At 35.1% G+C, this 14,650-nt stretch overlaps 1 protein-coding gene, 1 non-coding gene and 2 pseudogenes across 2 annotated transcripts; 3 read left to right on the top strand and 1 right to left on the bottom strand.

Moving 5' to 3' along the window:
* Positions 1 to 3,850: 3,850 nt before the first annotated feature.
* Positions 3,851 to 4,046, top strand: LOC142175560 (U2 spliceosomal RNA). The gene has a single exon (XR_012704670.1). It is a non-coding gene; the product is annotated as a U2 spliceosomal RNA (small nuclear RNA).
* Positions 4,047 to 4,483: 437 nt separating this feature from the next.
* Positions 4,484 to 4,620, top strand: LOC142175622 (U2 spliceosomal RNA; annotated as a pseudogene).
* An 867-nt stretch (positions 4,621 to 5,487) lies between these two features.
* On the top strand, positions 5,488 to 5,671 carry LOC142175582 (U2 spliceosomal RNA; annotated as a pseudogene).
* Positions 5,672 to 6,254: 583 nt separating this feature from the next.
* Positions 6,255 to 11,464, bottom strand: LOC107809339 (two-component response regulator ORR24). Its single transcript, XM_016633943.2, has 6 exons — positions 10,718 to 11,464; positions 9,798 to 9,950; positions 9,076 to 9,468; positions 8,903 to 8,979; positions 7,310 to 8,572; positions 6,255 to 6,591 (listed from the first exon to the last, which is right to left on the bottom strand). The coding sequence occupies exons 1-6, from the start codon at positions 10,839 to 10,841 to the stop codon at positions 6,517 to 6,519; spliced, it is 2,085 nt and encodes a 694-aa protein (XP_016489429.1). The 5' UTR covers positions 10,842 to 11,464; the 3' UTR covers positions 6,255 to 6,516.
* Positions 11,465 to 14,650: the final 3,186 nt, after the last annotated feature.

The following is a 14,650-nucleotide window of genomic DNA, read 5'->3' as shown; positions in this document are numbered from 1 at the left end:
ATGTTGAAGTGATGACTATTATTTCTTAAGTCATTTTTTTTATGGGCCGACAATATTTTAGGAGATTTGAGTATGGTTGTCCGGATGCATACAGATGGTGTGGGTTATAACACACGAAAATCTGAGAATCGGGCGAAATTCAAGTTTTATGACCCTAAAACGCCAAAACATGAGCAACACTCATGGAAAAGCGATGACCATTGTTCCTTAAGTTATTTTTTATGGACTGAAATTTTTTAGGCGATTCGTCTAGTCTCCTAGATGCATGTCGATGGCGTGGGCTATATAAGCACATGAAAATCTGAGAATCGGGCGGAATTCCAGTTTTATGGCCCTAATGTGCCAAAAAATGAGGAACGATCATGGCGAAGCGATGACTATTGTTCCTTAGGTCAATTTTTATGGTCCGACAAAATTTTAGGCGAATCAGGTCTGGTCGACCTGATGCATGTAGATACCATACGAAAATCTAGGAATCGAGCGAAATTCCAGTTTTATGGCCCTAAAATGCCGAAAATTGAGGAATGGTTATGGCGAAGCGGTGTTTATTGTTCCTTAAGTAATTTTTGATGGGCCGACAAAATTTTAGGCGATTTGGGTTTAGTCACCCGTATGCATGTAGATGTTATGGGCTATAACACACGAAAATCTCGAAATTCCAATTTATGGCTCTAAAACGCTAAATAACGAGAAATGGTAATGGTGAATCGATGACTATTGTTCCTTGGGTCAATTTTAATGGGCCGATAAAATTTTAGGAGTTTCGGGTCTGGTCGCCTGGATACATGCAATTGGCGTGGGCTATAGCATATGAAATTAGAGAATGAGGCGGAATTTCACTTTTATGACCCTAAAATGCCAAAAATGAGGAACAGTCAAGGCGAAGCGATGACAATTATTTCTTAAGGTTATTTTTTATGGGCCGGCAAAATTTTAGGCGATTCGGGTCCGGTCGTGCGGATGCATGCAAATGGCGTGGTCTATTATAGCACACAAAAATCTAGGAATCGGGCAAAATTTTAGTTTTATGGCTCTAAAACGCCAAAAAATGAGGAACGGTCATGGCGATGTGATGACTATTATTTCTTAGGCCGTTTTTATGGGCCAGCAAAAATTTAGGCGATTCGGGTCCGGTCATCCGGGTGCATGCAAATGGCATAGACTATAGCATACGAAAATCTAGAAATCAAGCAGAATTCCAGTTTTATGTCCTTAAGATGCCAAAAAAGAGGAACGGTCATGGCGAAGCGATGACTATTGTTCCTTAGGTTATTTTTAATGGGCCGGAATAATTTTAGGCGATTTGGGTCTGACCACCCGGATGCATGTAGATGGCGTGAGCTATATCACACGAAAATCTGCGAATCGGGCGGAATTCAAATTTTATGGCCCTAAAACGCCAAAACGAGGAATTGTCATGACGAAGCGATGACTATTATTCCTTAGATCATTTTTGATGGGCTGTCAAAATTTTAGGCTATTCGTGTCCGATCACTCGGATGCATACAGATGATGTGGGCTATAGCACACGAAAATCTAGGTATCGGGTAGAATTTGAGTTTTATGGCCATAAAATATAAAATATCGAGGAACGGACATGGAGAAGCGATGACTATTGTTCATTAGGCCATTTTTTATGGGCCAGCAAAATTCTAGGCGATTCGGGTCCGGTCCCCCAGATGCATGCAGATGGCGTCGATTATAGCACACGAAAATCTGGGAATCAGGCGAAATTTCAGTTTTATGGCCCTAAAATGCCAAAAACGAGAAACGGTCATGGCGAAGCGATGACTATTGTTCCTTTAGTTTTTTTTATGGTCCGACAAAATTTTAGGCGATTCAAGTTCGATAGCCCGGATGCATGCAGATAGCATAGGCTATAACACACAAAAATCTGGAAACCGGGCAAAATTCCAGTTTTATGGCCGTAAAACGCCAAAAATTAAGGAACGGTCATGGCGATGCGATGATTATTATTTATTAGATCAGTTTTCATGGACCCGTAAAATTTTAAGAGATTCGAAGTCGGTCGCCCGAATTAATGTAGATGGTCTGGACTATAGCACAAGAAAATCTAAGAATCGTCATGAATTCTTGTACTAATGAGTATTTGTCACTAGGTCATTTCCTATTGACCTAAAAAATTTCAGGCTAATCGGAGTCCGTAAAAAAATTACAAAATCAGCATGTAGTAATGCACACAAAAAATTTAATATAATCATAAATGTATGTTGCGTGACCCTGAAACGCCAAAAAATAAGCTCAAAAGTCATGGCAAAGTGATAAGTATTATTCACTAGGCCGTTTCCTATGGACCTATGAAATTTCAGGCAATCAGAGTCTGTCAGAAAATTTTTACAAAATTAGCATATACTAATACACATGAAATTTCATGAATTCGTATTGCATGACCTTGCAAACGCCATAAATTGAACCCGAAAGTCATGGAGAAGCAATGAGTATTGGTCACTATTTGTTTCCTACGGACTTACGAAATTTCAGGCCAATCGAAGTTCATCAAAAAGAATTACAAAATCAACATATACTAATACATACGAAAAAGTGGATATAATCATAAATTTCTATTGCATGGCACTGAAACATAAAAAAATATACCCCGAACGTCATGGCGAAGCGATACGTATTGGTCACTAGGATGTTTTCTATTGACCTACGAAATTTCAAGTCAACCGGAGTTCGTCAAAAAGATTCTACAAAATCATCATGTACTAATACACAGAAAAAATAAATATACTCACAAATTCGTGTTTCATGATCCCCAAACGTCATAAAAATAACCCAAAGTCATGTAGAAGCAATGAGTATTGGACACTATGCAGTTGCCTATGGACCTACGAAATTCCAGGCAAATCGGAATCCGTTAAATTTTTTTACAATGTACTATACACAAAAAAAATAGTTATAATCATAAATTTATGTTGTATGACTTTGAAACACCAAAAAATGAACCCGAAAGTCATGGTGAAGCGATGAGTATTGGTCACTATGTCTTTTCCTATGGACCTACGAAATTTCAAGTCAATCACAGTCCGTAAAAAAATTAGAAAATTAGCATGTACTAAAACAGACGAAAAAATGAATATAATTATAAATTCGTATTGCATGTTCCCGAAATGCCATAAAATGAACTTGAATGTCATGGCGAAGCGATGAATATTAATCACCAGGCCTTTCCTATGGACCTACGAAATTTCAGGTCAACTGGAATCGGTCAAAAAAATTCTAGTCGAGTGCATTTTTGGTCCACCGCGGTAGCTTGGTGTCGGGACTTTCTAGTGTCACCTTGGTGTTGCACTATTACCTTGGTCAGGCGCACCCCACCAAATGTAATTCAAAGTTTTTTTTTGCCCAAATACATGCGATGAATGCTGTACTGCCTTTCTAAGAGAATGCAAAATTTCCTTTGTTCATTGTTTTTCTTAAATGGTTACCTTAGCTTAAGAAGCAGATGCTAAATTTAATTGATAAGCAAGAAATGTGCTCTGCTGAGAAACAGTATACAAAAATAAAAACTGAGTTGCACTATATATATGAAAGAGTATAAATTAATAGTGCATTTGGCAAATCAAAACGTTCTGATTAGATGATAATACTAGCATTAATTGGAAATTTTGTGATGGATTCATGAGACAAGTTCCACTAATTAAAACCTTTGGTTTAGGCAAAAGAGTTTATTCTTTTACTTTTTTTACTTTTGGTTTATGATAATTTTATTCATCTAGGTACAATGCTAGCAGTTTCCATTGTGTAGCGTCCCGCACTGGAAGTAGAATAAAGCAGAACAAAAGGGAACTAGTATAAAACAAATGGGCCTTGCACTTTAAAAAGCATACCTTTCTCGGCCTTTTGGCTAAGATCAAGTGTAGTATCTGTTCTTATCAGTTTAATATCTGATATGTGAGTTATCGACTCACATGATATTAATTCAATTTTTAAGGGAGGAAAGTTAACTATGGTAGCTTGCTATTGGGACTTTCAAGTGTCGCCTTGGTGTTGCACTATAGCCTTGGCCTGGCATGCCCCTCCAATTGTAGTCTAAAAGTGTTTTGGTCTAAATACAGCTATGATTTTCATTTCTACAACAGCTAATTGGATTTTCAAGAGCTATTGTTATGAGTATTTTTGGCTCTTTAATCTTCTAATTGGACAGCTTTGACTTGAACAAGAATCCTAAATTAAAATGAAGCATTTCTGCATTCCTTGCCTCATTTTTAAGGAAAAAGTAAAGGAAACTTAGATGATTTCAAACAAAATATTTCCAGCAAGTTGGTGCTCAAAGATTTTAACCATAGAGCGATGATAAAGTTGTCTCCGTATGACCTATAGGTCACGGGTTCGAGCCGTAAAAACAGTCACTAATGATCTAAATCACACCCCTTGGGTGCAGCCCTTCCGCCGGACTCCGCAGTACTTTATGCATCGGGCTGCCCCTTACTTTAGCATTCACATGTTGAGGTCTTGAATAGTTGATCATCCCGTGTCATAACTCCGATATTAACTCAATTTTCTTAGGGAGAAAGTACACCACGGTAGCTTGCTATGGGGGCTTTCAAGTGTCGCCTTGGTGTTGCAATACTGCCTTGGCCTGGCACACCCCTTCAATTGTAGTCCAGAGTGTTTTAAATACATGCAATCGATGTTGTTCTCATGCCTAAGCTTTCAAATGGAAAAAAATTAAAGGACACAGAAATCAGTCAGATGATTTCAAACAAATATTTCCAGCATCTTGGTGCTCAAAATTTAGCTTCTCAGTAAAACTTTAAGAATTCACAATGAGTAGCTTTTCTCTCGTGTTACTTCACTGTGCCATCTTTTGATGATAAAAGCCAAAATGTTTACATGTCCGGCTTATAGTTCTAATTTGGTTAAAAATGAGAACGCCTATGAATTATTAGGATGGCCCAAGATTGATTTGGTCTTTGGACGACAAGAGAACTAGACATCGTGGACGAGAGGTTTGCGAGGAAGAGTCATTGGCTAATGATTCTACAACCACAATTACAGCACTCATTCCAGTTTAAGGTATTAGTCAATCAAATAATAGATAGTAAATGGATCGGGTTGATGAAAATTTTCTTTCCTTTAGGCACCGCTAATTAACCTAAGTTTAAGATAAATGCGAGTTTGATCTAGATTTGCTTGCATTTTTGTATCATAGAGTGTGGATCTATTTCATTTCTTATCTACTCTTTTCTTTCCGGTATCCTGATTATAATATTTCTAATATTCTATTTTACACGCCACAACAGTTAGGAACTGAGAATTTATATCTTTAGATCAAAAAAGAGTGTAGGCTTTCTTCTATTTTGCTTCTAGGGAAGCATTCAAGTTGAATAAAAGAAGAAACATTGATTGAGCCAGAAAAGAGTTTAATCTTTCCCTTTTGTCCTTTTGAATTGTGATTTTTCTGTTTAGAAGAATTCTTAGAACTAGTATAAAACAGATGGACCTTGCACTTTGAAAAGCATACATTTCTCGGCCTTTTGGCTAAGATATATGTTCTTATCAGTTTAATATCTGACATGTGAGTTATCGACTTTCACGATATTAACTCAATTTTTTAGGAAAAGTTTACTACGGTAACATGCTATCGGGACTTTCAAGTGTTGCCTTGGTGTAAGCACTATAGCCTTGGCCTGGCACACCCCACCAATTCTATTTAAATTTTTTGGAAAACTTAAAACAATGATAATTAGTTGTGGTAAACTATATACTGCTATTCATTTGTTTAACTTGGAACATTATAGTTGGATTTTAATACAGATAAATGTTTAGTTACTTCAAATTTGAAGCCAAGGTTCTTCTTTGTTTTGTACTTGCATTAGGTAAATATGAGTATCTCCACTAGTACACAAACATCATGATTCATGGGTATGCTAAAATGCCTGATTTTCACTTGCTTGTCCTGAATTCCTGAAAGTTGTAGAGAAGTCAACTGAAACAAATTTTAAGATCATACTAAAATAGTTTTAAACAGAAGGATCAGAGACAGTTTATTGCTTCGTTAAGCCAAAGAAGAGTCTTAATCTATCATGAGCTAAGCAGTTTTTGGTGAGATGTGTGTAGTACTTCTAGTGTCAGGACTCTGATCTCTCATAACATTAGTGTGTCACTGATACATGAATCTGCAAACGTGATCGACTCGCCTATATAGCCCCTCTTGAGGGGCATCAGGATCCAGAGTCAATGAGTTCAACATGAGTGTAACCTTATTATATGTATAAACTTTAAACTTTTTCCGCATATAATTAGATAGTTTGAAATGAAAGCAATCGGTTCAGTTGAACTACCAGAACCGGCCCTTCAGAAGCAACAAGTAATTAGCATTTGAGTGTTTTCTACGATCAATAACAAAATTCCGCTTTCGAAAGGAACACTGGAAAAGAAGGCTGGGGTGCAGTAGCAGTACTTGTAGACATTGTTAGACTCCTAAATGAGCAAATAAATCTTGCTACAGTCCTAAAATTCTCTTCTTAATATGATGGTTAAAAAACCTCATAAACCTGACCCAAAAGAATAAGCATCAAATCCAAATTCTCCCCCTTCTAACATGGCTCCATCTTGTTGCTCCTGCATCACACAAATAAAATCCTTTAATATGAATTTATGTCATGCAATATGAGATATCAATAAAGAGTGCATTATTTCCTCCTGCTAAAGTACTACGGTTATAATGACTGATAATCTGATCTTTGAGGAGAAATAAGAAATATTAGGATCATATCTTCCTATTAGGATACATTAATTTGCATCCATGACATAAAATTCCTGGAGTCAGGGCAGATGCATCTAAGTAGTACCGGATTCATCTGAACCCAGTACTTCCGAAGCAGAGTATAAATTTGTGTATAAAAATCCACTAAAATTGTAATAAATAGTAAATATGAACTCATAACTTAAAAAATATAATGGTTCAAATGCTAACTATCTAAAAGGTTTAACCCATAGATCTATTTCATGAGTTGGAGACATGGTTACCAAGGTATAACTTATATCATTCTCAATTCATATAAAAAGAATTATATACTCTGATCAAGGACACCAATTTAAGAGTCATTTCCTCCAGAAAAGCTTGATCAGTCACACACTTGAGACTGAGGATTGAGGTCAAGTAATGATATTCATCTTTATTTCAAAATCAATAGCACATGCAACTAACATATGTATGTGGTGTTCTAGATTGTCGTTCAGGCTTCAGAATCAATGACTAGTTAACAATAGAACTATAGAAATAAAATTTTGAAAGCTTCAAAAATAAGAAAGACAAGTCCAAAAAAAGTTATCTTACCGGTTTCATTGCACTCATTAGATCATCAAGGGAGCCATAGCCCTGAGGAAGAAAACCAACTTGTTGCTTTGTTGTCTCGAAGAGATAGTCTTCACTTGTCCTCGTCCTCGAGTTGGGTCTATGTTGTATGAGTGCTGAAGAACCTCCATTTGATCTGCCAATCAAAGAGACGTCCACCCCTCTGTAGACCACTTCATTGTTTTGGTCCATGCTCTGGGGTAAAGACGCCACACCACCATTGCTGGAAAGTTGAGAGCTCATGTTGCCAAAAATATGGTTTGAGTTCTGGGAATAATGTTGGTTCTGATCCGGCCACGGTTGGCAGTGTGCTTGGTTCATAATCTGAACACCACCCCCTAAACTTTCCAGGCATTGTGTTTCTCCTCTTGAAGGTTCAAAAGGTAGGGATACTATGGTCGAGGAAGAAAAATCAACGGTGCTGTTCTGCAAATGAGGGCCAGCTGAAGTGCTATTCTCTCTTACCCTATCTTGAGGCAAATGGCTGTTACTAAAAGGTTCAGTCGAAGGAAAAGAACTTGACTGGAACTTCACAGGCTGGATAGAGTTTTGGCAATTCTCATTATATCTACTATGGTCCAGAAAATTGGAAGAACCACTTACTCCAGTATTAAAGGCGTCAGAGCTAAAAGAAGCGACGTTGAGAGAAGGTTGATTTCCAAATCCTCCCCCTGTCCGTGGTTGCTGGGAGCTCACTTGAAGCAATATAGGATTATTTAAGACATTGGACAACGAGCTGTTTGAGTTACCAACCACAGATCTAGAGTCCATGAATGTACTACTGGCCGCTGTGAGCAGTCCGTGCTCATCCAAAGGATTCAGTTCTCCCATGTGTATGGCACGCTTACTCTGCTGCAATTGATCAAGCTCCAACGATGCAGGAATTCCATGGAATAAACTAGCATTCTGGCTTACAGGTGGAACATTTGGATTCAACTTCGTAAAAGAATTCATGGAGTTGCTTAAACTTTGACCATGATTAGGTTGGAGCAGCGGCGATGATGCCAGACTGCGAAGGCTTACACCGGCAGGACTATTTAGCCTGCCGAGCATACCTCCTGATGCATATGATGATGATAAGCTGGCCTGACCATACCTTCCGGATCCAGCCAATGTTCGAAAACCACCAAGCCCGTCAAGTGAACCCATTCGCATGTACGCAGAATCTTTTCCACCTAATGCGGCAACCATGTTGGCTTGCTGGGTTGCTTCTGAGCTGATCCTTTTCAAGTAGAGCCTATACTTCTGTGACACAAAAAGAAAAGCCTTATTAAAACTTTTCAAACTATATACCTCTGTGCTTCTCTTAAGAAAAGGAAATTACGCACAGGACAACTCATAGAACACCATTGTGATTGTTATAGAGAATTACTGCATTGCTTCCCTTCATTATATTTCAAATGCTTATTTAAAAATAAAATGCAGACATTAGCTAACTAACATTTGTGAAAATGTAGCAAGAAAATTTCTATATGATCTTTCCCATTCTTAAGTTCAACAGCCAGCTAAACTCGTAAAGAAACGGGACTCAATCGCAATATATAGAATTATAAAAGAACAAAGAGAGGTTAATGCCTGAAGATGGCTAGCCACATTCTCTCTTGTAAGTCCATCAACATTCATCATGTCGAGAATCCTCTTAGGAACAGCTTCTGCGTCACAAACAGGATGAGTAACCAGTCTGCTAATATGGAAACATCCATAATAAAGATAGAAAAACACTACCATATTAATGCTAAAGAACTCACTTTCAAGGCCTAGCTGATTAACAGCTGCAACAAACTTCCTATGAAGCTCTATAGACCAAACAACACGAGGTTTCTTCTGAGTTGTTGGATCGTCATCGTCATTTCCATTTTCATCGCTTTCATATTCTTCATCTTTCCTTTTCTTGTTAAGCTTCCCGTTTTGATCTGCGTTACCTGAAAGCTGTCGTCCTTTGCCACCTTCTCCACCTCCCTGATTTGCCTTGTCTTGATCATCAGACTTGATGTGGTTCTTAGGTTCAACTTTCTTTTTCCTTATTACATGTTGCCATATATTCTTCAGCTCCTCAAGCCGGACAGGTTTCACCAAATAGTCACAAGCACCATGAGTTATTCCTTTCATTACAAGTCTGCTATCACTGTTTGCTGACAACACTGGACAAAATAGCTCAATATAAGTAAAGGGAAGGATATTCAAAGCTTGATGCAAGAATATTTTATCTAACGGAAGCCAAGGGGTAAAGAACATCAAGGATAGATCTACAATTAAGATAAATGAAGGCAACATCCCTATATATCGGTCATTCACTATAAAAACCATGTTTCTCGTAACCAATTTTTTATGTTATATTTTACCTCTCTATAATAATCAAATAATATTTAAACGTCAAATGTTGTTATAGATGTGTAACAGTCTTTCACTATAAAAGCCAAGAAAACGTCAGAACAAACAAGCTGTTATAGGGAGATTTGATTGCACTTACTTATGACGGGAAGATCCATCTCAAGACCGACAAGCTCCAGAAGTTTAAAGCCATCCATATCAGGCATGTGGACATCACTGATTACCAGGTCAAATCTATCTCGATTTTCCCTTAACATCTTCAATGCTGTTCTTGCCTGACTTGTCGTAGTTACTGTGACACAACAGATCATATTCAGAAATTTGCAATGCAATTAAAGATTTTCTTGGGGGGAAAGAAGAACTCAAAATAAATGAACAACAAAATCAGTTCTAGGAAGATTCAAACGACAGAGAGCAAATAATTCAAATCTCCCAACAAATTTATAGTGGTATATGAGCTTAGTTGAACTCCAATGAACATCTGAGAGAAAACTAGGCTTCAAACCAGACTATCCATAGGACAAACTGAAAGATCAGATACTCATATGTTCTTAGGAACCATATTGATAACTTTAACTCAGAATGAGAGAGTACAAAATGGAGAATTTGGACTTTGTTATTAACAGTTACATAGTAAAAACTAAAAAGAAAGGCCTAAAATCAAATCAAAAGAAGTCCAAAGTTACTTGAAAAAGGAATTATACAAAAGAAAAAAAAAAAAGGAATGACTAACAGCGATCGAAAAACATGAAAAAGTCTTGGAACTATGCAAAAAAAATTGAAAACCTTTTTTCTGGAAGTTGAGATCCAATCTGCTCCTTTTACAGCTCAAAAAAAAATAATCTAAACTGTTCCTTTTGAAAGTCTAAATCAGAACACAGTTATAAAAAAAAAAAAAAAAAAAAGGAACAGAAAACAACTTCTCAAACAGCAGAAATTGCAATTAGCCTCAAATTACAAACCAATTCAGAAAACTTTACAACAACTCCAAATTAATACCCCAAAATGAAATTTTTAAGACACCAAAAGAATTTAGCAAAAACCATAGAAGCAACATACCCTGATATTGGCATTTCCTAAGCAATCCATCCAATAACTTCAAACAAATTGGGTCATCATCAACAGCGAGAACTCTCATACCAATAGGAAAATTATCAAAATTCTCCCTTTCCTCCACAGTCATCTTTAAAACCACAAATTGAAAAATACCCAAAAGCTAAAAAAGATCACTTAAACTGAATCTTGAGAAAAGGATTAAAACTTTAGCATATAACCATAAAAAGATTAAAACTTTAGCATATTTCCTCTAATTTCCTCCACAGTTATCACTAAACCACAAATTGAAAAACACCCAAAAGCTAAAAGAGATCACTTAAACTGAATCTTGAGAAAAAGATTAAAACTTTAGCATAAAACCAAAAAAAAAAGTCACTTTCTTAAATCTTTCTTGAAAACCCAAATAAGCTAACGGCTTGACTAAATCCAATAATGAAGAAAAAGATCAATTAAAGTGACAAAGATTGAAACTTTTGGAGTTGTAATAAGTAAAGCTGTAAAATAAATCGATAGTGATGGCCTAAACGTACTGAATTTTTTCAACTTAACAAATACAATACACCAAATAATACACACACATAAAACCAATCAAGACTTTAACTTTTTCTTCTTCTTATTCTCTCTCTTCCCTGTGTTTGTCTTTTGCTTTTTCTCCTCACAAAAAGACATTGGTAGTAATAAAATAATGATTTTTTGCTACGTTTATATGTGGACATAAAGCTATATTGTTTTATGTAGTTTGCCAGTTGAGTGAATATATATAGTATAGTTTTGTTTATAGTCTTCTGTGTAGCTTTTTTTCAACTTTACTGAACAAGAAGCATGCTTATTTGGAACTGAGCTGGTAGACTTTTAAGGAAATGATCACATGTAACTCATATCTATGTACACCATTTACAACCAAAAATTCTTGGCCTTCCATTTTGGATAGTAAGGGCCCGTTTGGCCATAAAAAAGAAATTCACTTTTTTTCAGAAAATTTTTACTTTTTCGGAATCAGTGTTTGGCTATAAAATTTTTAAATTTCACTTCAAGTTAAATTTTCAAAAATTTTGGAAATTCGAAAAACTCTAAGGACCCGTTTGGCCATAGATTTTGCCAAAATAAACTTGGGTTTTATTTGGCAAACACATGTTTGGCTATAGATTTTGCCTACATTTTGGCCAAATCCCAAAACCAGCTCAATAGCTGATTTTGGGCCAAAATATCACTATTATATTTTTTAAAAATTATCTCAAACTTTTGTATTTTATAAAAGAACCCACCATTTATTATTTTGTAACGATATTGTTTCGTCTTCTCGGTCATCTGATAGTGTATCATGTAGTTCATTATAAAAATGATAATTTTGTATCAAATTTATTTATGTTCAGGACTATGGTTTGCGATAATATAATGAATGTTATTGATAATGATATTGTTGGGTATTTGTGATAGTTTTTAGAACTTGTGGGTATAAGTCATGTTTCATGTTTCTCCAAACCAAACTTCACCCAAAACAGATGTCCTTTTCATCTTCAAACCGAACTTCACCCTAATCAGATTTTTCAGAATAAATTTGGGAATCTTTATAGACCCCTATTTGTACATTAGAGGAAATTCTTTGTAAGTCAGCAAAGTAACATATTAATAATAATAATAATAATAATAATAATAATAATAATAATAAATGATATATACAACAATAGTTCCCCGCTTAAATCCTTTTTCATATTCCAGTTGTATCATATATATCGTTCGTCAACTATTAAATGGTTTGGTTAGATAATTCAAAACTATAAAGAAAATGGAAGTATTTCATCGATTTAGGAAAGTGTTAAAGTCATAAACGTTCGAAATATTTTTTTCCCATAATACTATCCTAATTTATTATACTAAATCTTGAAGAATGGCGTACTCCACCGAAGTTTGATCAGTTTAACATACCGTGGTGTACTCATACTACACTTCTGCACATTATTGTGCAGAGCCAGGTATTGGAGACATCGGACTTGAGAAGAGTTAAAGTGGGATCGTAAGGATTCAAGGTAGAACTGCTTGGTCGTCGCAGTCCCTTGGAGTCTTTTCATTTCATCGTACTGTTAATTTTAATAAAACAGTGTTGTATATTCGGTCCTCGTGATCATTTCATGTATTTAGTTAGAGTTCCATGCATCGAAAGTTAAGTCAAACCGGAATCAAAAGGCTAGATCCGCCTTTACTATATATATACACACACACATTTAGTGAGTATCATTTTATCTAGGCTATCGAAATTCATGGCCTTTTCAGCCAACTATGAAGTGATGAAAGCACCCCCAACCCGTATTTTCTACAAAACTAACCAAACTATCGTTTGGTTATAGATTCTCAAATTTGTTTTGAAAAATCTGATTTGGGTGAAGTTTGGTTTGAAGATGAAAAAATGCCTCATGAATGGGCTAATTAGTCATTTCATACACTAATTAATGGGAAGTCTTTTCCTTAAAAGTTGAAAATAAAACATTAAATCACGCAATCAAAGAAAGTAATAGCTGAAATGAATGTTTGTAAATCATTTCTACAAAAGGAAAAACATCATTAGCATTTAAGTTCTAAATCATCATTAATTAGACAAGATTCTTCACGGATTTTCCATTCTACTCATCCACTTCATTTCTAATAATTTTACACTTTTAGATTAAAAAAAACAGTACTACGAATAAAAAATAAAACACTTTATTGTATAATATAAATCATACTAAAAGGCTACATCATAATTCCCAGGTAAATCATCTGACTTTCTTCAACAAACATATTTCAAGGAAAATAAAAATAAAAAACTCGTTTATTTAATGTGTGCCTATTGTAGTTAGAAAAAAATTAAGACGTTACAGTTCGAACCTTAGTGTTCTAAGTTCTAATTTCAGTAACCTCCCAAGGACATGTTTGGCCATAGATTTTGCCAAAATAAACTTGAGTTTTATTTGGCAAACACATATTTTGCCATAGATTTTGCCTACATTTTGGCCAAATTTCAAATCCCAAAACCAGCTCAATAACTGGTTTTGGGCCAAAATATCAATATTATATTTTTTAAAAATTGACCCAAATTCTTGTATTTTATAAAAGAGCCCACCATTTAAACCAAAGTTCACCCAAAACAGATGTCCAAACACATTTTCATATTCAAAATAAAGTTCACCCAAATTAGATTTTTCAGAATAAATTTGAAAATCTATGGCCAAAGGTTAGCTAAGACTTAACAATTGTTGTCTAATAAGTCTCTTTTTCCCTTTATTAACAAAATGTAAAAAGAACTGCTTTTACCTTTCATTGGCAATGTTTCTAAATTAGGTAAATCCAAGTAACATTCAAGAAAACATCAGCTGTTAAGTATATATGATTAATTAAATAAAAGTCAAGTAATTTTGACTTAGTGGAAGTTTGGACAAAAGATTGTGAAATTCCGAAAAAAATAAAAGAAAATTTCAAGTGAAAATAATATTTGAAAATTAGAGTTGTGTTAGTAAATGCTTTTGAATTTTTGTGAGTGATTTGAAATGAAAGTTTTAAAAAATAGCTTTTAGCTAGCGTTTGGCCATAGATTCCCAAATTTATTCTGAAAAATCTGATTTGGGTGAAGTTCGGTTTGAAGATGAAAAGGACATCTGTTTTGGGTGAAGTTTGGTTTTAAAAAAAGATAAATTCTTAAAAATAATGATCGTTGATCCTATTTAGCTAACTCAATAAAGAAAACTATTATGCCGCATAGAAGTACTCAATTACCTCAGTCAATATATTCAAATAAAAATTTACTCCACTTATATAATTTTATTCGATTTCACAAGTTATCATATTTTTATTATAATACTTCCTTCTTAGTTTTTAGGCATGTATTTTGTACATGTACCATATATCAATGAACACATAATTTTTAAAAATTATTAAATAATGCATTTGGATAACAAAATAAAA

This window comes from Nicotiana tabacum, chromosome 21, assembly GCF_000715075.1.
Source record: "Nicotiana tabacum cultivar K326 chromosome 21, ASM71507v2, whole genome shotgun sequence".
NCBI classification, from domain to species: domain Eukaryota; kingdom Viridiplantae; phylum Streptophyta; class Magnoliopsida; order Solanales; family Solanaceae; genus Nicotiana; species Nicotiana tabacum.
The sequence above is the reverse complement of the archived record's forward strand: the minus strand, read 5'-3'. Positions and strand labels throughout refer to the sequence as shown.

Coding starts and splice junctions, on each gene's coding strand:
- LOC107809339 (XM_016633943.2), bottom strand. CDS start 10,841: ATGACTGTGGAGGAAAGGGAGAATTTTGATAATTTTCCTATTGGTATG. Junction 8,980..9,075: donor TAATCAGCTAGGCCTTGAAA/GTGAGTTCTTTA, acceptor TTTGTGACGCAG/AAGCTGTTCCTAAGAGGATT. Junction 8,573..8,902: donor ATGTGGCTAGCCATCTTCAG/GCATTAACCTCT, acceptor TTTGTGTCACAG/AAGTATAGGCTCTACTTGAA.